Below are 26384 nucleotides of genomic sequence, written 5' to 3'. Positions count from 1 at the left end.
AATACTCTCACTCACCAAGCTTTTTCTACTATAACCAGGACCGGAACACATTTGTGTTTGAAAACAAACTTTATGGATTAAGAGTTAAAAAAATCAAATCAGTATCTTCATTCAAACGTCCTAATCTTTAAACTAACTTCATGATTTTGTTTTGAAATTGCCTACGGCTGAAAACTTTTATAACATTTTCAAATAGCTTAAATAGGTAGACTTTTCAGTGCTTACGAAACGGGCAGATAGGCGATATTATCTAAGCTATGCTACACAATACAGAATCCTTGGTTCCATATCAGTCAGCAACAGCAGATGCCTCAGGGAAAACATGTAAAACATCCTAACCTGTTATTAATTAGTAAACAACTTGTCCACAGGACTAAAGTATTTCTCAATTTGTTTCATTTAGTGACTGACTCATATCAAGGTGCAGGCAACTAATTCTTCTTTAGTCACTACAACACTTCCCTTGCAGCAAGCTTTCCTGCTTTCACTGGTCTAGATATGACTTTGTTAATTCATCTTGGTATCCCACATAATTTAACCGTGTGCACCCTCTTTTCCCTTGTAAATCTAATGCTTAGAAGTTCTGTGAAACTCCCGTCCTCATTGTTATGCTGATACAATGTTTTTATAGTTTACACTTACTGTCTTCTTGTAATAACATACCACATGTAATAATAGCACACGTGCTGTTCTTATTTATAAAACACAAAGGAGTTGAGAGTTGTCTCCCCTCTTAAGTGCTAGCTACTCCCCTGTACCTTGGACTATTAAGTTAAACACCCCCAGACTACTGGGGCATCTGATCAAGCTGAAAACCAGAATTCTATGCCCTTTTAAAAAAACAGATCACCACGGCCAGAAACATAAAGTGAGATCCACCTTATTAATTCTGGATCACTGTAACAGTCACTTCAGGCTGTTTCCATGTTTTTAGTCACAAGAGGGATATAGGCATCTTCAGAGGGCAGCCCAGCCGCTCCACCTCAGCACATGGTGACAAGCTCGTGCTACTAATGAGAAGCTTATGTTTGGTAACACAAATCCTGCCCACAGTATTTATGCAAGTTCTGTTTAATATCAACATTGGACAAAAGTAAAGGAAGGAAGGAATGCTTTTATGAATTTACACAAGGACCATGTGCTTCGTGAAGGATCAGAAGTTTACTCTTCCCTGGCTAATACTTCAATGAAGAAATGAACTGCAAGACAACAAAATCTAACCTACGTCCCCTGTTTGGACTTCTAGTGATCAGAATGCAAGCCTGCTCAGGCTGCTGCCAGGGGTTCATCGAGGAACATCAGCAGTATGACCCGCTCCTCTCATTTCGTAGCACAGCTATTCCCTTCCCATCTGCAAGCTCCATCTCAGTAGATGGTTTCCCAGTGCCAGACCACCTTCAGCACTTTTTCTGAGAAAAAGGATTAACTGCTCCATCTCCTTTACTTTTCAGTGGTATCATGAAGGGATATTATTATAAATAAATATCCTAATTACATTGAGTCTGTGGTGGGTTGACCCTGGCTGGATGCCAGGTGCCCACCAAAGACACTCAATCACTCCCCTCCTAAGGTGGACAGGGGAGACAAAATACAACAAAAGCCTCTTGAGACAAGATAAGGACAGGGAGAGATCACTCAGCAATTACTTTCATGGGCAAACCAGACCCAACTCGGGAGGAAATTAATTCAATTTATTACCAATCAAATCAGAGTAGGATGATGAGAAATACAATCTTAAAACCACCTTCCCCCCACCCCCTTTTCCCAGGTTTAACTTTACTCCAGAATCTCTACCTGCTCCCCACGCAGCAGCACAGGGGGTGGGGAATGGGGGTTGCAGTCTGTTCATCACACACTGCTGCTGCTGCTGCTCCTTCCTCCTCAAGGACAGCACTCCTCACACTCTCCCCTGCTCCAGTGTGGAGTCCCTCCCACAGGAGACAGTCCTCCATCAACTCATCCAACATGAGTCCTTCCCACAGGCTGCAGCTCTTCACAAACTGCTTCAGTATGGGTCCCTTCCACAAGTGTCACAAGTCCTGCCATCAAAACTGCTCCAGCCCAGGCTGCTCTCCCCAGGGGGCCACAAGTCCTGCCAGGAGCCTGCTCCAGTATGGGCTTCCCACAGGGTCACAGTCTCCTTTGGGCATCCACCTGCTCCGGCATGGGGTCCTCCACGGGCTGCAGGTGGGTTCCACCGTTAACCTCCATGGGCTGCAGGGACACAGCTGCCTCACCATGGGCTTCACCATGGGCTGCAGGGGCATCTCTGCTCTGGAGCCTGCAGCACCTCCTCCCTTCTGCACTGACCCGGGTGTGTGCGGCTTGTTGCTCTCACATGGTCTCACGCCTCTCTCCAGCTGCAATTGCTCTTGTGCGGTAACTTTTCCCCCTTCTTATATATGTTATCCCCATGGTGCCACCACCATCGCTGATGGGCTCAGCATTGGCCAGTGGTGGGTCCATCTTGGAGCTGGACAGAACTGGGTCTATTGGCCACAGCAGAAGCTTCTAGCAGCTTCTCCTAGAAGACACCCCTGTAGCACACGCACACACCCCGAAACTGCCATGCAAACCCAAAACAGTCATACAAAACCCACTTTCTAGAGGTCTTCCTGCTTAAATGGGAGGAAATGTCACAATTTTCTATTTTATCCTATTATATTTCAAAGATTGTTAAACTCAGCAAGAGTATACTAAGCTATGTACGTTGACATTTTGCAAAAACGCTGACTTCTGTCAACTTTATTCTAGACTTTCTCTCCATTGTCTTCCTTTCATTTTTATTTTACAGTAACTCTTCTAGAGGAAACCTCAATGTTAATTACAGGCTAAAGCATATAGAGCAGCTAAAACTCTTCTTTCTTTGGTCTTTATAAACCTTTCCGTTACTAGTCTTCTTAACATATCTGTTAGAATAAGATCTGTAAACAACAGCAGAAAGGTTAACACACCTTTCCAGGATAAAGAAACAAGGACTTAGACAACAAACATGAAAATCTCACCCAAAGTTCCACCAAGGTTTACGACTCTGCAAGCCAAGCACACTGAAGAAGGAAGGAAGCTGTAGAGTTCTGCAGGGACTGAAAAAGAGCATTAATTCAACAAATAATTCTGCATTTAAAATCATGAAGTACAGAAAATTAGATCCCCAGGGCAGTATATTTTAGAGCTCTGTAAGCAATAAGCCAGCAAAGGTAACTTGCATTTCTGATTGGTTTTGACAAGGTCTCTTCACCAAGGCTCTAAAAAAACCTAATCTGCCACTAGATAAATGTAAAGCCCTCCCACAAACAATGATCAGTTTAAAATAGGAAACAAAAGGAGCAGTTTGTTTTGCCATGAAAAAAGGTCACTAGGAATGATCCTACAATGAAAATCTATACTGTCATTCACGATCTTCAACCTATAGGGGAGAAGAGGGAAATGTGAAACCACTACATTTGCTGATGATGAACATGAACTGTTTTTCAGAACAATTTAAGATAAACAAAGGTCAACTCTAAACAGGTACAGAGGGATCTCATGACAGTTAGCGACAAGCTAACAGTGCCAGATAAAATTTGGTGTTTAGAGTTAAAGCTGTCCATGTATAGAAAAAAAGTTGTCTGCACAGTAACAGATGCTAAACCAATGATTACCATCCATTTTTTTAGTCTGCTCTATGAAAACATCAGCCAAGTGTTCAGAATCGTTAGCAAAGAAACCAAGAAGAAAACCTACATACACTGGATATTTATATATGCTACCTGCTACAATACACATCCATGGCATCTGTTACCTTCAGTAGTATGTCCAGTTCTGCTCCACCTGTTCTTTATTTAAAATTGACTAAAAAAAGCTATCATTGAGGTCTACAGAATTATTAGTGGCTCAGGGAAAGTGCTGTCTTTCATAAGAATAGGAAAAGCCAAAGGAATCACAAGATCACAGAATAGTTGAGGTTGGTCTAAAGGTCATCTTGTCCAACGCCCTGCTCAAGCAGGAACACAGAGAGTCAGTCGCCCAGGACCATGTTCAGACAGCTTTTGAGTATCTCCAAGGATGGAAACTCCACAATGTCTCTGGGCAACCTGTGCCAATGCTTGGTCACCCTCACAGGGGGGAAAAAAAGTGTTTCCTGATGTTCAGAGGGAACCTCCTGTGTTTCAGTTTGTGCCCATCACCTCTGGTCGTGTCACTGGGCTCCACTGAAAAGAGCCTGGCTCTGTCCTCTTTGCCCCCTCCCTTCAGATATTTCTATGCATTAGTAAGATCCCCCTGAGCCTTCTCTGTTCCAGGCTGAACAGTCCCAGCTCTCTCAGCCTTTCCTCACAGAAAAGATGCTCCGGTCTCTACATCATCTTTGTAGCCCTTCACTAGACTCTCTCCAGTATGTCTCTTCATGTCTCTCGAACCCAGAAGCCAGAACTGGAAATTATTATTTCACAATTAATTGTGAAAATACTTGCCACAGGATGCTGTGGATGCAATAAAGCTTCTGTGGATTTAGAAGGCAACTTAGGAGGTATTTCACATGATCTTTATATAGATGTCCATGTCAGGAAGAGGTAAACCACCCTCCTGAAGCACCTACCTCCCTCTGCTGACCGCAAAGGGTACATGGCCATCTGATTTGAAGACATGTTGCGCACATACATGCAATTACTTGACTAACTAAATATATACCACAGAATTTGCTCACTTAGGTTAAGTTTAAAGTTCTTTAAACGTATTTATGACATAAAATTTTCTACAGTATGAAGCTCAGCAGAGCCTTAGATAATAACGTGTATCATAAAAGCTCTAAAGAAAAAAAAAAACCCACACCAACAAAACTCAACAAAAAAACACAAAAAACCAACTGCAAGTGTTTCAAGGTAAAGAATTCAAGTTTTAGAAAGTACTGCTTTATCACAAATTGTCCTTCTAAACAGAAGGAATAGACAAGGGGAGCAGGAACAAAAGTGTTCTGCACTCCTAATTTAGTCAAAGAGATTGTGCTACCTTACATTTCTCAAGCCGTTAGCATCCAGTATATAGCAAAGGACAAAGGACTTATAGGTGTCTATAGACTATTCCTAATAAAACCCAGAAAAAGCAACTAAGAAAAATAATCTCATGTATGCTCTCTCACCACCCCAGCTCTCTAAGTGAATACCTACTTGCTATTTCATGGTTCCTCCCCTCTCTGTGAAGCTTGTATGCTTTTCTGCACAGTGTTAAGAGAAGAATAACCTCATGCAAGCTCCTGGACATAGCCAAGTGCTTAAAGCGGGAAGCAAGCATTAGCCATTTGGCTGCTGCATAATTCATCAGTCATATCTTCTTTTCAAGAAGGACGAAAGAGTGAGCGGAGACCAGCTGTTGCAAAGATACCACCTAACCTAGTAAGAGGACTGCAGGCTACGACTCAGGTAGAAAGAAACTCACTGAGTGTTGCTACCATGGTTATTGCTTCCTGATAGTTTCCAGGTAGCACCCTTCCTTGGACTGTTTATCACTCCGAGGTATGAAGTATCTTCATGCACCGCACACTAAATCTGCACTCTCAGATGTGTTTTGGAGTTACAATTACCTAACCTGCAGGCAACTTAGTTACACCCTTTTTAAAAGATGATAGCCAAGAAAAGTGATTGGCAATTCAGCCAATAAATTCAAGAGAAGTCATAAACACATTTTTCCCCTTCTTTTTCTTTTTCCTTTTCCCCTACTTAAAGGGCTTCTACCATTAGCATCCACATGATTATTAAACATGTGCCTCAATCCTTCTACCAACCCTTCCAGCTTCCTAAAAGTTACATAAGGATAGAAATATGAACTGAAAGAAGGGGGCCAAAAGATAACTTCACAGCAATTTCCTTTCAGTCCTCCCTCGCTCTTTGAGAAAGACAGATCTTGTAATTCCAAAGCCAGAGTCATTGCCTAACAGCAATCACATAGCTTGTAAATGACAACCATGCTTTGATAGTTTAAATAGGTAAGCTTATTGATGGTCAAAGTACTCAAGCAAGAGGCAGATACCTTTTTGTCACAGCATTCTCACTTTTGAAACATGTACTCTCACTGATTCTTTTCAGATGCAAAAAAGCTTCACACAATCACTTTTTTCCATTTCAGTGCTGAAAATTACTGGGTATGCACATTTTCTCTCAAGCAAGGTTATCACTCATATGCAACTTTTTATGGAACATAATAGACACAATTATTTCAATGAAGTACACACTTAAAGCTAAGTAACACACAAATTTCATTCATCAAATATAATTATTGCTAGAACTAAGGTGTCTGTTTTTAACGGCTTTTGAAGCTAAAAGGTTTCCATTCAAAATCTGGATACCTCAACCAGAAATAAAAGATCACATCTTACATGCAAAGCCGGCATCAGTCAAAACCAGTAACTCCAACATAGACAAGGAACAAAACAGTGCTGTAATAACAGTTATGTTTAATGCAGATCAGAACACACTATGAACAGCTGCCAAAATGTTTAATGATCTATTAAACTGATCTGCTAGAAGTAAGCATATTTTCAGTACTGCCCAGCACCAACATTTGGTATTCAGTACACAGAAATTATTCTTATTCAGAAACCTGAAGCTAGCAATGCCTGGTACAGTGATCGCATTTCTTGGGGAAGTTTTAAGTGGTCACAAATGGGAAGCTTCTGCATGCTTTATAGCTACCATCAATGGTTTTATTTTGAAGGCAAACTTTGGCAAAACCAATTTTGCAACATAAAAAAGCATTTAAAAAGCAAAATATGCTTAGGGGAAAATAATAAAATCAACAACAAACATGAAGTCCATGAACTTATTTCATTTTCAAAAAAAATTACGTGTTGATAGAAAATACTCAAGTATGTGCTCTCTGACACCGCATTATTGTACAAAACAGTCCAGGACATACTCCCCCCTCAATATGAATTGAGCATCATTTCCTTTGCCATTAAGCAGAAGCAGGAATGTATTGCAATGGAATCCTTTCTGCTAAAGTCAGTGCAAAGAATGAGTCAGAGCATAAATCAGCAGGGACAACATTCTTACTCACCTAACTGTTCCTCCTAAAAGGAACTAGCAGTTTTCAGTGTTAATACCTATTTACATATCCTAAATTGAAACTAATCAACTACACTGCATGAGTAGATGACCCATAAAACTATTCACAAGAGGCATTAGTTTAATTTAGGAAATTTTCCTTTTTTCCACTCTATAAACACTACTATGGCAATTTTCATAGGGAAGTATTGTCAGAAACAGCCACCTCTGCTTTGGGTCATTAAGTACAACTAATCACCCTCTTGAGTATATTTCTTTCTGTCCTTAATTCAGAGCACCATTAACTGTCGAGAAATGTCAGCCATGGGAATCATTATTACTATTCTAAACCACAAATATGCAAAATGTAAAGAATAAATCTATTTTCTTAGCTCCTTGGAAAAATCATGTTCTCAATTTGTAGATCATGTGAAAGGACTTAGGCAGTTCTAGGTTCATTTCTAGTACTGTCACAATATTCTCCCTGACTTCTAACTCTCACTGTTCAATGGTCATTAACCATATTCATGCTGAAGAGCTAACTGAATACTGTAGTACCTAGAACAACAGTAAACATTGAAAATACTATTTAAAACACAATTGAAAACATATTCTTTTAATTCATAGTCTCCACCTAATTACTAACATACAAGCTGGAAGCTTCCTAAATGCTTGCCTTCTGAAATTTTAAGTGGACCTTTGGATTATACATGCAATCACTACCTCAGTTTGACAAATAAAAATAATTAAAAAAGCATAGCATACCAATCCAGACAGGCTCCCATGAAAAGCAGGAATCAGAAGTCATCTTGTGCTGTTCTGTTCAGCACCTTTCCAAATAACCTGTCAAAAAAGAAAAAAAGTTGGTGACATACACACAAGGGAGGACAAGACCAGAATCGCAGAAGTTTTTCCTGTAATAAAACCTTATTTTTATTGGGTGAGGTAGAATATGCCATGTTTCCTAACAAAAGACAGATCACATGCCCCTTTCTTGCAGAAGGTATAGACTTTAGGCACAACTAAGGCATCAACATTTCATCAAGCAAGAGAGATCCTCAGCTATCGCACCTGTGGAGCATAAGAATCTCACCATTTAATATTCACATTTGCCAGGACTGGAGTAACATGTTGTTTTAGATATCATTCATACCCATTTATTTAATCTGTAGACAAGCACATAGAGTTAGCTTCCCTAAGTCATACCGGATCGATTAAAATACGTGCTTAGTATGTATTTTATCATCAGGATCCTGGTCTTGAGACCCCCAAAGTCTCTCAAAAAAATGTCATTTAAATCCACAGGGTGCTACTGAATATCACAAAAAGGCTGAATAATTTTCCCCAAATGGCAAAGATACCAGCATAATAGTATCAGAAAAACAAAGGGCAAGTAAACGGGTCTTAAGAGGAAGAATAAACTGTGAAAGTTTCACTGCAGGATCTCAGCACTTCCTTTATGTGCTCTTGCACCCAATCAATCATCAGCACACTGCTATTATGCCTCAAGTAGGCCCAGTTTACAGAAATCATTTTAGCTAACATAGCTAAAAAGCTGTATATTTCAGCATGACATACCTGTCGTTAACAGAGAACATAAATTTTCAGTGTAGCTTTTCAATACAGTCTCAGAAGGAAGCCCAAAAATTTCATTGAGCTTTGAAAGCCGTGTTTATGTCACACTAAAAGATCCCAGTGACCCCATTTATTTATGAATATTGTTTATATATAAAAATCAAAAGAACAAAGACACGGGACACAGACACCTTCACATGCCAGTTTTTAAAAGGCTACACAACTTTTAATTTCTGCCAGAAGCAGCTTTTGGAACATCTAATAGTCACCTCCACACTAGAGGAAAAGACGTTGGGATCCTTCAGGAGCAAGTTTCTAAAAAAATGCCATACACGGAGGCTGGAGGACAAACCAGCCAATGAGTTTACAACAACCTTTTACAAGGCAATCAGTAAGAACACGCTGTACTTTAAGACCACTCATAATCTCCCGTTTCCTCCAACCATTTCAGTGTGAAATTTCCAGAACCAACTTAACACGGACTTCAAACACCCAAAACATAAGACCCAGTCTGCCAGACCGATGCCTGCTGAGAAATCTGCCTTCTGCAGAACAAACCCATTATCTAGCCACAATGGATGCCAGTGTCTGAAAGATTTTTCTGATAACGTATTAATACAAATTGTTTTCCATTAGCACAAAAATCTTTACATTTATTCCACTGAACAAGGTAGGAAGGAAATATACAAGTCTCAGATTTTGTTATGTATAAAAGAGATAAAATGTAGCCATTAGATTATTACAGACTTTCACTACTTGGTTTGTTCCCTCTTTAGTGAGATAAGTATTAATAAACTGTTAACTTTCCCTCTTAGGCTTCTGAAGTGTCACAGCAGCAAGTAAGTTTGCAAGCAGTCAGAGGACTGCCAGGGACTAGGACGGATTAAATACAGCAACAACCTGTCAGATCTTCCCACCAGACAAGCACATTCCCTGACATGAGAACCATTTCTTCTCTCTACTCATGCGTTTATAGAAAGTATTTCCAACTCATTAAAAGTATCTTTAAAATAAGTTTAGAAAAGCATCCAAAACATCACCATAAACTAGAAAGTTCTTCAAGCCTCTAAGAAGGGAAACAATAAAAGCACTTTTTCAAAGTAAAACTTGACATTTTTACTAAATTTGAGTACCTTGCAGAGCTTTCTCTTGCACTGGGTAAGATTGCTTTACACAGTTTTCTGCTGGCAATCAGGGGTTAATACTGTTCTCATACGACATTCCTTTTTTCCCTGACCATTATAAACAATTAGTCAGGCTTTTTTTGTAAAAACTGAGGGCGAAAGCTCTGTAACCCTTCACAATTCCGCAATGAAATCTGAATGCAAGGATTCCTGTACCGGTGAGGAGTTCTACTTGTGGGATTACAGCCTTGATGAGATCAGCTTAGAGCTGGCAGAGCTACTGAGAGGGTGGTCCTCACCCCTTCCTCGTTCACTCACTCCTTCCTGAACCCAGCTCCCCAGACCTGAAGCAGAAGAGACTGGACTGAAACAGACCCTGGCAAGGAAATTTAAAAGCTTCACATTTCTGACCTGAAGCTGTGAGATGTTGGGGTACACCAGTCAAGGCAAAAGATCTAGATCTGGCTTCTATATACTAAGAAGTATTTACATTCAAAACAGTGCTGTGCTATACACAAGAACAGTGCAAAACTTGTAATTACTGATGATCTTACAGGAATTTGCATCTTATTCTGTCTATTTTGATTCCTCAAACCAGGAACTGTCTTTTCCACAGAACTGAAATAGTGGAACTAAAATCACAAAGACCTTCAACACCATTAAACTTAAAAATATTTCCCAGAAGCATTCAGATTACATTAAAGTAATCTTTATTACTGTATTGTAATAGTAAAAAAAAAATAAAATTAAAAAACCATTACATTACATCTTCACAACAGGCAAGAGAAGATCTCAAAAATATTAAATGCTTTCAGCACACCATCGCTTTTCAAATGATCCTAACTTTTGTTACATACTTTACCAACAGCCCTCTACATCTAGTTTTACCTAGTCCATCACCATTTTTTAGCAAATTCTTTTAACATTTTTGGGGATATTAAGTCAAACCATGGGCAAAAATAAACTTGAAATACTGAAAGCTTCCATTCTGCACCAAAAAGTCAGTCTATCAGAAAATAGTAGGCAAGTAAAAAAGCCTACTTCAAGTCAGAAAGCTTTAACAGAGTTGTCATAAGGCTATTTTGGCTTTTCAACTAGAGCCAACTTCTCTAGTATATTGTCTAATGGAAGACCGAGTTCTGTGAAGATGTTTCACCTTCGCATACCATAAGGTAAAGATCTAAAGGCTCCTTGTATTACATAACTCTTATCTTCTTTGTAGCGCCCAGTACACCCAACATACACTATTGCACTGCTTTCTGCTAAAAACAGGGAAAGATCAATTTTCTTATTTGTCATTAGTTTTGACAACAGCCATTAGCACACAGTCTTCTATCAAAATGCAAGGGCTTACAAAACTCATCTCATAAAAGTGGCAACCCCACCATCAACAGCATTCTATATTAATGGAACTTACTAAACTGCCTCTCCCACAAACACACCTGTTTTTTGGAAAAAAATAAAAAAATTAAAAAAAAATCATCTTCTTATGAAAAGATGGAGGGATGCTAATGGAAAAAATGATTAGACTGGTTAAATATGTACTCTTTTCACACAGTGTACTGCCCACAATATGTTCCTGGGATTTGGTTTAGCTCCCAGGGCAAAGTGATCAGCCCTGATGCTGCTTTTCCTACAGGGATTCAGCTCATGCTACAGCCAAATTTTGCTGCTGCCCAAAAGTCTTGCTGCTCTAATACAGGTGTTATGGATCTTACTTCTTCAGACTTCGTTCACAGAGAAGAGATGTTGGTAGCAAGTTAAATGAGGTGACTATTTCAGCAACAGAAATGAGGCTGCTTGCAGCATCCTGCTCTGAGAGTACTTAAAGACTGCAAGGGTAAAATTTACCTTAAACATATATTTAGTTTATATGCATATTTATGTATTTGTAATATATGCTTTTCTTATACACATTAATGCTTGTATTTCTATGTATATTTTCAATACTTATTAGCACCTCCATTCAGTCAAAAATAAACGTTTAATGCAACAAAATAATCTAAAATCTGTTTCTTTTTTCCCCAGATTTACCCTATACTTTGTTCTTAGTATAAATTCTCTATTAAAAATCCGCTACATGTTACAATAGTAACTTATTTTTCATAACAGAAACTGAGACTAAATAAACTAACTACTTCCTAACAGTTATCCACGTCTTCTAATTGTTTTAACAGCTTCAGAATTATTTTTGTCTCACGCCAGCCAACTGGAATAACACTTTCAAGATGGCAACTGTTTCTGAGAAACAATCCTAGTTAGAAACCTATTCATACTAGAGATAAAAAATAACAGTTAAATTGACAGTTCCCCTTCAGACAATTCTTAGGGAGAGATGGCATATTACAGACATTCATACCCTACACAACACAGGCATGAACAATTTCTGTACAGACATGACAGGCAGGGCTTGGAAGACACACCGTGAACAGATAAAAATTGATTAAATTTAAAAGCCAAAAATATTTAAATGAGTCAATCTGGTGATTTTTAAAGCACACTTCTGTTTTAATGTAATACAAGAGAGTACTATTTCAATTTTTTTCCTGTTTTTTTTTTTTTTTATAACAATGCAAAGCAAACAAATGCGCATCAACTGAAGGATTCAAACCCTTCATAGGAACAGTCTTTAAGTACCTTGTAATTCCCTGTTACTAATAACTTGACAGCTAACTGAAGGGATTTTGCACTACTCAGTGGTTTTGTGCTACTTGGAAACTATTAAACAAATAGTAGGCCAAATCAAATTTCACATGGAAAGATTTACAGCAATTCCCAGTTCACAAACCTTGTATTTAAGAAAGGCTTGTCACCATGGAAAAGCTTCTTCAGTAATAGAAGCCAGGGATTTTCACACTATTTAAAAAAAATAATGTTAAAAAACAAACACACCCACCAACCCATAATACACCCCCCCCCCAAAAAAAAAAACCAACCCCCAAACCCCACAAAACAAAAAAAACTAACCAAAACCCAACCCCTCCACCAAAAAAAGAACAAAACCAAAAAACATCAAAAAAAACCCAGCCCCAAACCTACAAAGAGAAGCATTACCTTACCAAGAAGAAATCACCCATTAACTCCTGTTGTCTGCCACTTTGGTAGCTCAAGGTCATATTTCCCTACTTAACTGAAAGCTGTTCAAGTATTCTCAATTAACTCATTTTGCAAATACTATCAAAGTGTTTCTTCAGTTACAGAGAAGCTTATTTGGTCTCAATTTCAATATGAAATTGATGCTGAGATCTTTCTGGAATGCATCATCCTGCATGCAGGATAACTAAACAGAACAACAAAGGTAACATATAATTTCTCATTTCATTGCAACTGCTCAGCAACTGCTTAAGAATTCAGACCAAGAGACTTGTATCATTTTTTAAGACACTGACACCCAAAAAAGCTAGTAACAACTTAAAGTTTATGAGCAAGACTTATAGGAAAACAAGCGTAATGCTGTCCACCTTGAGAGATCAGAAAATGAAGCCTTTGCCTCTGTGTTCTCTATAAATCTCTTTATAAACCCTAAAATACCATTGATGTTGAAATTAACATTATTCAGCACAAGACAGCAAAAAGAACACCTACAAAATCAGAAGTGATGCTTCTGTATTTCTAAGACAGGAGAAAAAGAGAAGTTTAAAAAAAGAATTTCAAACAACTGGGGAAGGTTTGCAGATAGTTTTAAAGGACCCTGTATCAGGATACTACAAAAGACATATTGATTGTCAATAAAAATATAACTTTAAATCAGTCCCAAAGAAAGGCAGAAAAGTTAAGTATTTCTGTCTAATCTTCAGGTTAATTTCTCTTTATTTCTATCAACACCGCTTTTCTACTCTGGATGTAATAGTCAAGCTTGTGGTAACAGCTCCTTTACACTCCCCAGAGCTGCTGAAAATAACTTCTATAGAATTTTTTGACTACCTAATCTTATTGTTTTTTCCATTGAAAAACTTGTTGAATTTAACATATTTCTGCAAAATCTCTACATCATTATTATTATTTTGTTTACACAAAAAGAGGCACTTTAGCCAGGTGTGATGGAACAAGTATTGTTATGGTATGGTACATTTAATTCAGTTCCCTCCAAATATTTCTTATCCAGGCTCAACCAATTGTCCAAGAGCCACAATGAATCCTTCAGAACATTTTCATGTAGCTCCTGTCTTCCTTCTACTATCCTTCCCTATGGGCACTCTGCAACAACGGTTAATCTGATCTAGGGCATGATCTTTGTTGCCAGCTTTCTCATGGGTCCTATAGCTCCTTCCACCACATAACAGGCTCACAGTTTGTCAGAAGATGAGAAAGTGACTTTTAGGAAAAGTGCAAGGCATCCTTCGGGGAGCAAACAGCCACCACAACAATTAAAATGGCTCAATCCTAAAGTCTCTCAGCGAAGGCGCAGTTAAAGATGGAAAGTACGCGCTGTGACAGCCACAGTCTATCCTGGCTAACGTTTCCAGTGACAAGGCAGTGGCAGATCCTGATCTGTATATGGACTGACAGTTCTGACATCAATGCAATAAATCCAGTCATATGACACACATGGAGGGAAACGTTATAGTGCACAATGCCATCTCCACAATGCCCTCTTTTGCCTACCTGGCTGAAAAGACCAGAAACAATTCCCTCCAATGTACTCTAAAGAACAGTTTAAACACTGCATGTTGAAGAGGTTTAAGGCTGCTAGAACAATGACTCATTTTCCAGAGTATGTTTTACTGAAAACAGTTTAATTTCAACTCAGAAAACACAGAATGGCAATTCTACTGACCAACTCTCTCTGTATTACATACTTCTTTGCCCTTCCATTTCATATTTAGCTCACAACCTGTCTTTGAAAATGGTAAGAACTTGCCAAGCAGTCTTACAAATGACCTTTCCAGATCTCCTTTTTGTTACAGAAGTAGCTATGAAGCTCCGAGAGGCTCAACCATTGCCTGTTCTCCTCCCAGCCCACTTTTATTCCTTTTCTTCTTAAGCAAGCAGAGCCTGTGAAACTCATGCGTATTCAGTCCATGGCAGTCACTCTGAGCAGATATGCCCCACAAATAATATGTCTGAAGAAAGTTATAACCGCTTGCCTGTATGGTTGAATTCACACCCTTGTATGCATGGGATACAACCTCAAAACAGCAGAGCAGACTCCTGTGTTGGGTTTTTGCGTTGCCCTTCACTATCTACCTACCTGCTACCACCAGTTTTTTTTGGAAGTGGGTGCCATTCTAAGTATAGCATATCTAGATACAGACTAGTCATTCCTCTTATCTTAAACCACAACTCACACAATGCTGAGAACATGGATACCATTACCTTCTTTGGTATTTCAGTTTCCAAGCCCATCAAGATGCAAGGGGACTTTAACTGCAGGAACACAAGGCACTTAAAAGCAAAACAAGCAGTGTGAAATAAGCACATTACTTTTACATCGGTGAACTTAGAAGGTCCACATCCTATCCATATGCTTTTAAAAGTCTGAGGTCTGCAGGTAAATCTGGCTATTCAGAACCCTTCCTGCCTTCTCCTTGTCCCATCCAGTCAGTCCACACTAGTGGTTGCTGTCTGTCCTCTGGGCTCAGCTTACTTAAGTCAAATCTCGATCCCTACAGCCACATGCTTAGCTAGAATGGCTCAGCTAAAATAATCCTGGCATATCAATCAATAATCCTGGTTTGGAAACCCGATACGTTTTCAGCAAAAGCATTAGAAAAAAGAGCCAAAGTCTCTTCTTGGGCAGAGCAACTATCAAAACCACAATTCAAATCACTTGCTCTGAGCAACTTCACATATGTAAATCAGACAGGTATAACATAGATGTTAAACAGGTTATACAGTAAGTTCAAAACCTGTAACTTCACAAGGTCCGTAACAGCTGTATCCTTTCCCATGTACTCTGAAGAATCTCGGCTTGCTTCCTAGTCCCAGTTTTCTCCTGCCAGGTCCTTGTTACACCTTTATCCACTGAGCGGTAGCTTTAATGATTATTTTAGTATCTGTTTTACTGTACAGCTTTTGTCCATTTTCTAATTTTAACAGCAAATTTTTGTTCAGTGACCCACACACCAGGTAGTCTGGTTGAGAAGTTAAGGTACCCTTTGTAAATACTAACAAAGCAATAAAAATTAATGAACCATAAAATACAGGAAATTAACTTCTCATTGCATCATCAATTTATCTACCCACCTAAACGAGTTTAAAATACCAGCTTCAAGCAGTCTGATGTTCTAAGGACACTTCGCTGCCACTTCATTTATAGTCTGTTTCCTTAGCAACACTATAATCCATCTGGCTGCAGAAACCTAAATTCCCAAACCATATCCTCCTGTACACCGGAAACAGGCTCAAAAACATTTATATTTTAAACAGCATACAGTCATCATAATTTGTGAGTGTATAAATGAATCCGGAAAAGCAATAATGTTCTTACACACACACGCAAACTCTCCCTGCTCTAGCTTGAATAAGTGATTCACGTACCGAGAATGGCACACGGACTTTAAACTTCCACGTGTTGCGTCAAGAAAGAAATGCTTTTGTAACAGTTGTAAGTAAAGCTGCTGAAGACCTAAGTCCTGGCTCCGAGAGGGAGAGATCTTGTGTATCATCTTCCACCAAGAGTTTCAGAAATGAAAACATTTCTCTCATGTTTATTGCACCATGCCCTGCTGAAGGAGCCTTCAGAACTGCACATGGTCAACCTGTTCTCTTAAGACATTTCTAAGAGAAATTATTTGAAAGACAGGAAATACAACACTATTAACGGCAGCCAGAAACACCCATCAAAAGTTAATCATGTTACAAAGTAGAGCCTCTTGTCTTAAAAATACTTACTCTTCAGGTTTTTAATCTAAAACTATAAATAGTCTGTGCAAACTAAAATAAAAATCCAGTCCCCACCAGCAACATCTAAACATAGTTAAGAGCATAAAAATCACAAATTGAAAACGTTCAGGAAAGCCAGTTCAGAGACTGGAAGGTTAACTAGAAGTTCCCCAACGCCATAGCCAAGCTAAGCTGAAACTAGGTAAAATCAGGCCCTGTACCACCAGGATGAATGGATACAACGTAAAATGCCAGAATGCATCTTAATCGTACACCCTTTTTGCACGAATTTGGCAACTCCAACCTGGCAGGAGGAAATTCAGTTCTTATCCAACAGGCGAATTAATCAGCTGTGTAGAGCAGAGCAACCTCCTCATCGCCTACATCTCAAAAGATCCATCAACAACAAGCCAGTCTTTAATCCACAGAATGATTTTGCCATGCAGTGAACCGTTTCAGTGATAAACCTACATAGCTTTGCCCGACTCCACCGCACGGCAGTGGCACATGAGTCCGTATTGCCTGACTTGCTGATAGAAACTGAAGAGAGATTTGAGCTTGCATAAATCAGGAGTCTCCTCAGGCAAGGCACCAAGCAGTGTTTCTCACTGCTACTCACTGGCTAGCATCCCTTTAGGAACTACTTAATACAGTAGCACTTACTCTAGACACCTGATGCTTCCTTCAAACAAGCCCCACCTGGCCATCGACTACAACCAACATTTTTCAGATGCTTTGGTGATGGCTGGTTCCAAGAAAGCAGCAGGCTGACTATATCAGAAAGAAGCAATTTTTCAAGTCTTTCCTTTCAGGTGAATGAAGAAATGGGTCAAATTCACAAATGCTAATCTAAAATCACTTCTGCGTTCAACCATACATATGTTATATAGGTGATCACAGCAAGTTCTCAGGGAACAGGCTGTTAATCAACTGATACATACATATATTTTGGAAAACAGCTCTTTGAAATACTTGGAAGACAGTGGTGTTGCAGTCCCCAGACTGGCTGAGTAGTGAACTTGGTAGGCCTTTCGGCCAACGTCTGGCAACTCTAGTAAATACCCATCAAAATGAAGCCCCAACTCAAGACCTTAATGGAGTCTGTTTGTTTATTACCATCTGGTTTTACACACACACACACACTTTCTTCCTACTAGGACTGAGACTGATGTCACCTGATTTCAACGCAGCTTTGAGGTAATCACATAAGCTTACTCAGCAGTCAGACAGAACATGCATTTCTGGAAAGCAAATTCATCTAAACAGTTTCAGAAATCTATTTTTATTTTTTTTTTTCTTAACAGTTCCACACCTTTACGTATCTATACGGCATACATCTGTACTGCCTGAACAATCCAGTCAGATGCATGCTTCTATGTAAGAGCTGCATAATGCTTTACGAGCGCACTCCACAATCCTGTAGTTTCAGAAAACTACAGAAATTGCCCTGTCAACACCTGACACCAAGCTACGCCCAGAAGAAATTCACCAGCCCCCCCCCTCTTCCTGGAGTTAGATGCTGGGATCCTCAGTATGCTCTGGAGCTTGCCAGGAGGCCATGAAACACCATAATGGAATTGAGATCATCCAATTGAGGAAGACCTCATTGTTTTAGAACCATCTTGAAAAATCACCAAAGTGACTGGTCAGCCCCTTACTAATGCCTAATTTGTATTCATTTATATTGGCACCAAATAAAGAAGAATCCAATTAATTATTTGACTAGCTGCATACCCAGGAACAGAGGTGGACTTTGAAAACAATGGAGAGAACAGAGAGAATATACAAGGGATATTACATCTTCAGCCTTGCTGATAATCGCTCAAAGTGTATCATCATATTGCCAGCGTACTGTGGAAACGCTTTTTCAAGTCTATCATCTGTGCTGGCCTTGAAAACATACATTTAGTCCAGTTCACTTGGATCTAGCAGTTTAACAGCAGAGTGGCATTACCTGAGATTTCATGCTTTGATTTCGTATTTCCAGAAAAGATGAATTCAGTCGGAACTTGCCTTCTTATTTAACCGAAATGAAGGGAAAGGGGAAGGAAAAGATGCTTAACTCAGTCAGCAAATGCACTCAGCCCTGTCCCTATCCTCACAATAAATGCAATGGAAATTTCTTATGGCAGATGCGGATGTCCTGATACCAGTAAGGCATAGTACAGCCTCTCCCTTCTATAAATACTCTGAACAGCATTTATAAAACAGTGCCTTTATGAGTCAGTATTAAATATTGCCAAATTTCTTTCAAATGTCACCTCCTTATCATAAAGAACACACTTGGAGCCTGAGCAGACATGCTGAATGAATTCAGTAGCGTGAAGGATGGAATTAACTTCTCAACTGTACCAACTCATGAACCCTTCACATCAGAAATAAGGCAAGAGGTGGGAGGCCCCACTGGTACTCAGTTGATTTTGCTCCAAAAAGAAACAGGTAGTTCCTCTCCAGGCCACACACAAACTTTTCCAGAGTACTCAATACAAGCATACAAAGGTCTGGGGTACCGGTGTGCATGTGTACATTGTTGAGAGAATGGAAGTGCAAACATAGCACGCATATTCCTTCAACATTTCATGGCACGTCTTTGGCTAGGTGGGGGATGTTTGGATTTTGGTTTGGAATTTTTTTTACTTTATTTCTTAAAATTGTTTTGGTAGTAAGACATAGCACAGGAAATTTGGATACAAATACAATTTGAGATCATTATCTCTGCTTTGGAATTTATATATGCAAAAGCATATACACATACAGTTAAGTGATACAGGAAATCAAAATATCATTAATACCTTACGTGCATGTATTTCTAAAGACATCCAGAAATATCATGTAACAATCCAGAAAATTCAGAAGTGACAACTGACAAAGAAGTCTAAATCAAAATGATCAAGTAATAAAAGGATTGTTAGAGTATTACCTACTGAAGATAAGAATTTAATCAACGTATAATATCATGTGTTTTCAAACTGCTTTTCAAGTCTTTGTTATAAAAAAAAGTCATCTATTTTTCACAAGATATCATACTCTTCTATCATTACACACAATGAACCTTGTACAATCCTTTGAAAGGGATAATTTTGTGAATTGCGCTACTCATGCAGAAAACTTGTAGCAATAACCACTTCTAAGTAGTATCACGTTTCAAAGGTCTAACTAAGCTTTAGAAAGACAGAATTACTGTTTTGCAATTTGCATTAAAAATACATGCTTTTTCTCCCACTTTGTTGCAAAGTTTCCCCCTTGAGCTCAAAGCAATCCAAACTGAACACCTCTTGTTTGTGACCTTTTCCTATCACTTTTTTCCCTTTTCCTGTTTTTAAAATTATAACATATCTTGTACAAGATAGCAAGGTAATGAAAATATTTAACATTCCTAAAGAGCTGAGATGATATAGGGATGAACAGAACCACAGAGGAAACACTCACTGAAGTTAATTATTAAGCATTCAGAATGGATTGTAAATAAAGCATGTGACCATATATTGAATAATGACAAGAAAATAAAGGACTGCAAAGGTGCTCACTAAGGATTAACCTTGCCTAAACGTAGCTGTCCTAAAAGCTGGATAGCAAAGCTAATAGAGCCATTGAGACTCTCATTAGATACAAAGCAGAGAGTTTGCTAATTACTAAGCAAGTAATTCAGCTATAGGTGGGATAAACCACTTTCCAGACAAGCTTATTCTTCTTCATTGACTGTGCCTGGAGGGCTAGTTGAGAATACCTCAGTGTCACCATAGTCCTCTGGAGATTATTCTAACAGATTCCTGAAAGGTAGCCTGCTGCCAGCGGGTTTAAATTTGCTATGCAGGGGTCCATACACCTAATGAGGTTGAAGAAATGAAATCACAGGACAAGATAGCTAGCTTTCAGAAGCTCAAACTGAAGATTTAGCGTTGCCTCCTAAATCACCAGCATCCATTCATCGCACCTAATAAGGCAGACACCTGCTGGAAAATACAATGCATGATCATGTGGGAGAAAAAAAAAGGAGAAATTTCAAACATCTTACCTGTTTCAAAAAGCAAGACCAGCAAAATATTTTTATCTTGCAGACATTTAAAAAAAAAAAAAAAGTTATTCAACAGATTTGATCAGCGTAATATTGAATAAGGTATGCAAGACTGGCTGGAAAAGAATTGGGTTTTATATGTTTGGCAAAAGTTATATATATTCCTGACAGAAAGCACGTTATTAAGCATTTGAAAAAAATCCACTGTTTTGAATGATTCTTCTTGGATTCTTCTTGGAGGTTCACAGCAAAGGATGAAAGACAATGCACACAAGCTACAGTATGGGTAACAGATTTAGCCTTAGGAAAAAAGAATTCATAGTGAGAGTAGTCAAACACTGGAACAGGTTAGTCACAGAGGATGCAAAATCTCTATCCTTGAGGATATTCAAAACTTAGGTGGACATGACCCTGAGCAACCTCACTTAACTTTCAGTCTGGCTCAGTGCTGAGCAGAGTGATGGCCCACGTGACCTCCTGAGGTTGTTTCCAGTCTCAATTATTCTGCAGTTCTACACTCCCGTCTCAGCCCACTTTGGCTACAACAGTGATTATTCCTTCACCACAGCCTGTTAAATCCAACCATGGGAATCTGAAAGCCTCTTTCCCCTTTGCTTTCTTGACCTGATCTGCTTGGCTAGCTGATCTGACTGATGCAACTAGAGGGCTGCAAACTAGGTTAGGATAAAATATTCTAACTGGCCAACTAAATGACTAGCAACTAGAAATTATACATAAAGCAACTACGAGAAGGATCTGGCAGAAAAATGCAGGAAGCAGCTGGGCAATAAGACGGCCCAGAAGAAACAGGTCAGTAAAATATTGCAGGGAAAACAACGTCACCAGACAGCATTGGCCTGTGTACAACAGAATGGAAACTAAGCCTTGAAGTCTCCCCATCCTCCGTAAGTCAGCTATATTATATTACATAAAAATTATGAGATAACGTGAGTCATTCAGTAATCCATGCATAAAGCATGCTATTTCCCTTTCCCTTCACTGTCAATCCGTTTATGGATCATGACCTACTACTACAGCTCAGACAGTATTTAGTTATATCAGTATTACAGTATACAGACCTCAATTGGTATTTAGAGGTTCTAACTCTGCTAAGGACCTAAGAAATTATCAAAGATACCTCAGGGGAAAAAAAAAATATTCATTTTGCTTCCATTTGCTTTAGGGATAAAAAAAATGCACTGGGAAAGTTACACACCCAAAAACTATATTAAAAAACTAATGCTATTAAAGTTTGAATGTCAAGCTCTTAAGACTTGAGAAGTAGCAGTTATAAAACTGCAATTAAACACTATGACATAGGCTTTAACAACATGACTAAATACTACTTATCCACGCAGAATCCAGCTTCCTTTAGAAGGCCCGCTGCTCACCAAAACGAACTGTTCAAAACCTTGCTTTCTCCACAATTACTGTGTGTCACCACATCATATTTAATCAACACAATTCAAACAGTGCTTTAGTAACTCCGAGGAGGAGAAAATCAAGAGAGACACAAAAATCATAACCATCTACTAATTTTTGTTGCCCAATTTGAGATGCTAAGTGCTCTGAAGAAAAAAACCCCAAGCAGATCCTAGATGGTATAGAGCACAGCTCCCAAAGGCCACATCATCACCACTTCAAAGCTTTAAATTTCCAGACACTTCTGTGCTTATGTGGTCTTAATATTCTTTTAAACACAGTTTGTGTATAATATACATCTAGATAGAGGTAAATTAGGTTACAGTTATGCAAGAGGGTTTTCTAAGTGCTATTCAAACCAGCGGGACTTCTCAGACATGTGCCTAAGTGTAAATACACCTTACTGAATCAGTGCTTTTACATACAGGTAGAAGAAAAGGATAGTTCACCTTTCTTCTAAAGTAACACTGAGACATTTCAATGTGTAAGATTTGTATTTTATGAGGTTTTATTCAAATGAAATTGACTGGAATTTCACTGAGACAAGCTGCCTGCTCAGAAAAGTACTTTAAAGCCTTTACCAAGTTCCATCATATACATAAGGTTTAGGTAAGTATTAAGCATTATCCTCAACTGAAAATGAGGCGACTAAACTTTTCTATTTCAGTTCAAACTGTGCTGCTAGCTAGGTTAGAAAAATTTTGGCTGCCAGCAAATATAGAGAAAAAAATACACCGCTCTATTAAAGTATTTTACATGTCTGTGAGAGGCAGTGCGACCCAACAGATCAATTTTCAATCTCAGATTTTACTTCTGGATCCTACAACTAGGATTCCTTAGATCGTTACATTTCCTCTTGCCTCAGTTCCCTCATCTGTAACAATTAATTCTGATATCTTTTAGAATTGCTTTAAAATTTATTTATGAGACTAGTACGTGAGATTAGCTATACATATTGATACTCAAAATGCAAGCACAGCATAAAGTACAATGCACATGCACAGTTTCATTATTGAACTGAACAGTGAAATACTGCAAAAATGTCAACCAAAACACACACATACAGAAACGTTACAAAGTACACTGGCTTTATTAGTTTAAGTGACAAAAAAAAGACAGTAAGGATGGTGGCAGTCCATAATGATTTATTTTAAACATCTATTCTAATAATTTTAACAGGCTAGTAACCTCTCCAGGCATCTAGAAGTAAATAATCTTCACAGCACTAAAAAAAATACTTGTTCTGCCCAACTTGCTACTTGTAGCAAAATAATTAAGAAAGCAGCAAAACAACATGAGAATGCAGGCCATGGAGCTCACACCTAGCCATCAGCATCGGTTATGGGTATGCACTGCCCTGGAAGTACATTCCCAGACAAGCAGAACAAGTCATGTAAGCCTTTCCCGATTTACCCCTCCCGTATGGGCAAGTGGGAGAGCCACCAAGCCTTCACCTACTTCCTCTTCACCCACCTGCACAAGTGGAGAAGAAAGCAGCCCTGACAACTCTAAGCAGCTGACTATGAAAAGCAGCTTTTTATAGTGCCAGAGATACTCAGTGCAGGAAAACTAGATCACTATGACTGAGCACAGAGTTAAAAGAGGCTACTTACACTGTTACTGATAGACTATGCTCGCACCAGTAAATCAAGCAATGCCAGAAGCCATTCCTGGGAAACGAAACGCAGTCACACAGACTGCTGAACTGCTACAGACCGGCACAACACCCTTCTAACCCAGGCCAGCTACAGCTCTCCCATGCAATTCTGAGGCACGATGTTGCATTTAACACAGGCCAGGAGGCAGTCCCAACTAGGAGCTTGTACTCAGCTACCCCATTCTGGAAGGCAGGAGTTTAGCAGCACTGACAAGTGCTAATCCGTGCCAGTTGGCTTCAGGGCCAGAAAGCAGTCTGGAGTGTATTTAATTAACTGGTAAAGAAGAGGTCATACCCTCTCCTAGGCTTTATCTGCTATTATTCTTAGAGAAAGACTTTGTAAGTGGCAAATGCAATGAAGCATACAAGCATAGCCTGATCAGCACCACCTGACAAGTCATCTACACATTGTAGTATACAAGAAGAAAATTAGAAATTAGTAGAGCTCTTCTTGGCTTCTTCCTGTTCCCTCTGAGCAGGCAGACCTTGCATATCATCAACTAATATTCACAGTCTCATTTATTTTCTCACTAAAAAAAAACAACTTCTATCGATTTATAATACTCTTTTATAGTAAGGCTACTCTAATAAATGAGTCATGCAAAATAGTGTAAGAAGTTCAGTTTTTAAGGGTTGATCATTTGGCAGTAAATATTTCAAATTAGTTATTTAGAAATTATTACTCTTCTAAGTACGAAACCTGCTTCTGTAGACTAAAAATATAATTACTAGCAAGTCTCATGTTATCCTGGAAACATAGCTACAACGATGTTAGCAAATACGTTTTCACAATAGAAAACTGTAAAAATACATTTGACAACTGACAATACAAGGCTATTCTGTGTTATCATACCCTTTGAAATCTCTTTCCAGTTTCAGATATCTAGAAATGGCCATTTAAAACTTCCCCTTTCATAATCCAATGCCTCTGCCACCTTTGCTGTAATGTTAGAAAGCATAAGATGTCCCACAGAAAATGCATTCTACAAAAGCCATTTGGCACTGTTTAAGCATTCGTGTTTTCAGTAAGGATAAAGAATTTTATTTAACAACCCACTTGGGCACGGATCTAACTTGCTAGCTATACCTAGGTTTAAAATATGCATGTTGCTTCCATCTATGCAAATCCACCGTTTTCTTGGAAAAGTGTTTTCACTGATTTACAATGAAAACTTCATGATTTCTTTAGCATATATGTGTATATATATTAGGCTGCATTGTACAACCTGACTTTTAAAACCTGAGCGTGAAGAAAACCGTGTGGAAAACCCAAATAAAAATTACATACTCGTTTAAGTAGGTGAAAAACAATTGGTATTTTTTAAGTGAGGCACTTCTTTTTCCCCAGGAGCGACTCCGCACGTCAGGAGCCACATGCACACCGCACCAGGCACCGGCCGGTTCTCCCCGACCGGGAGTTTTGCACACTCGGAGTCCGAGGAGCAGATGGCTGAGCGCTGCCAGACCCCCCTACCGGAGCGTCCCGCCCCAGGGAGCGAGGGGCGCCCGCGGCCCCGGTGACGGGCGGGGTGGAATTCGGCTGGGGCGCTCCGGAGAGCGGGGCCAGCCCACGGGGGTCAGGCGCAACCCGGAAGCCGCCCCCCCCCGCCGACCCCGGCCCCCCGCCGCCGCAGGACACCGGCACCCCGCGGCCCCGCCCGCCGCACGGCCAGGGGACGCGGCCAAGCGCTCCCGCGGGGGCTGCTGCGCTCCCGCCCCCGGGCCCCGCTCTGCCCCCGGGCCCCGCCCGCCGCCGCCTCCCCTCAGCGCCGCGGAGCCCGCGCGCCGCTGACCGTTGCCCGCCAACGGCTCCGGCAGCGCCGCCGCCGGGAGAGGGGGCGCCGGGCCGCCCTGGGCCCGCGCAGCCTGCGCGGGGCGCCGATCCCCGAACCGGCCTAGCCCGCGGGCACGGACTCCCCGCGTCCCCCCGGGGATGCAACTCCCTCCCGGCCCTGGGACCCCGGCTGGGGGAACCGGCGCGACGGTGCGGGGCTCTCAGCGGTCCCCGCTGCAACTGTGCCCCCTCCTGCCGCCCGGACCCCCGCCCCCCCTCGGATCAGGGGCGGCTGCACCCAGCGCCGCGGAACTGCCGCCGGCGAACCCAGCGCCGGCCGCGGCGCAACGCCTCCGCCTCGCCTCGCCTCACCTCACGGCGTGGCCGGTGCCCTGCGGAGCCCAGCGCAGCACAAGCCCGGCCTGAGCCCAACCCTCCGGGAAGTTTCCTGCCATCGCGGCGGCCGGGGAAAACAACAGCTTCAAAGCCAGGAGCCGGAGCAAGAGGAAGGGCAGCGCGAGCAGAAAAGTGCGGGGCATCGCTCGCCCGCCGCGCCGCTGCCGTCGGCGGCCGACCCCCGCGGAGGGCAGCCCGCTCAGCGCCGCCTCCCCATTCGCTTCGGCGGCGGCCCCGCCGCACCGGCAGCGCCGCGGAACCGCCGGGCCGAGGAGCAGGCAGGCGAGCCGCCGCCTCCCGCCTGCCGGCAGCCTCCCCGGGCCGCCCGTCCCGCTCGCCGCAGCGCCGCCGAACCCCGCCCGCGCCCCCGCCCGCCCGCGCGGCGGCTCCGCCTCCCGGGGGCGCGCGCAGGCTCCGGCCGAGCGGCTCCTGCGGCCCCCGGCGGCGGCGGGCGCTCCCGGGGGGCGGCCGGGGGGGGGGGCGGGGGGGCGCCCGCCGAGCCCTGCGCCCCGCACCGGCGGCCGGAGGGGCGGCGGAGGGCGGCTCGGCTGCGCTGCGACCGCCACCCGTTCCTCGGCGC

General features: G+C 41.1%; 1 protein-coding gene across 5 annotated transcripts in view; it reads right to left on the bottom strand.

Annotated features, from left to right (window-relative positions):
• GPR63 (G protein-coupled receptor 63) overlaps positions 1–26142 on the bottom strand; it is a 31917-nt gene extending 5775 nt beyond the window's left edge. For 3 of the 5 annotated variants that reach the window (XM_040598838.1, XM_040598839.1, XM_040598840.1), the window contains exons 1-3: positions 25781–26141; positions 7782–7859; positions 3006–3083 (exon numbers count right to left, since the gene is read on the bottom strand). Coding sequence is in view for 1 of the 5 variants with exons in the window: in XM_040598842.1 (XP_040454776.1) it covers positions 3006–3083; positions 7782–7824 (121 nt within the window). In the remaining 4 variants the exon portion in view is untranslated. Of the gene's footprint in view, positions 1–3005; positions 3084–7781; positions 7860–25780 lie in introns of all 5 variants that reach the window. The other 2 variants (XM_040598842.1, XM_040598841.1) reach the window with 2 other exon arrangements.
• Positions 26143–26384: the final 242 nt, after the last annotated feature.

The sequence above is a fragment of the Falco naumanni genome, chromosome 6, assembly GCF_017639655.2.
Source record: "Falco naumanni isolate bFalNau1 chromosome 6, bFalNau1.pat, whole genome shotgun sequence".
NCBI lineage: Eukaryota > Metazoa > Chordata > Aves > Falconiformes > Falconidae > Falco > Falco naumanni.
Note: the sequence above shows the minus strand (reverse complement) of the source record. Positions and strands in the feature narration are given on the sequence as shown.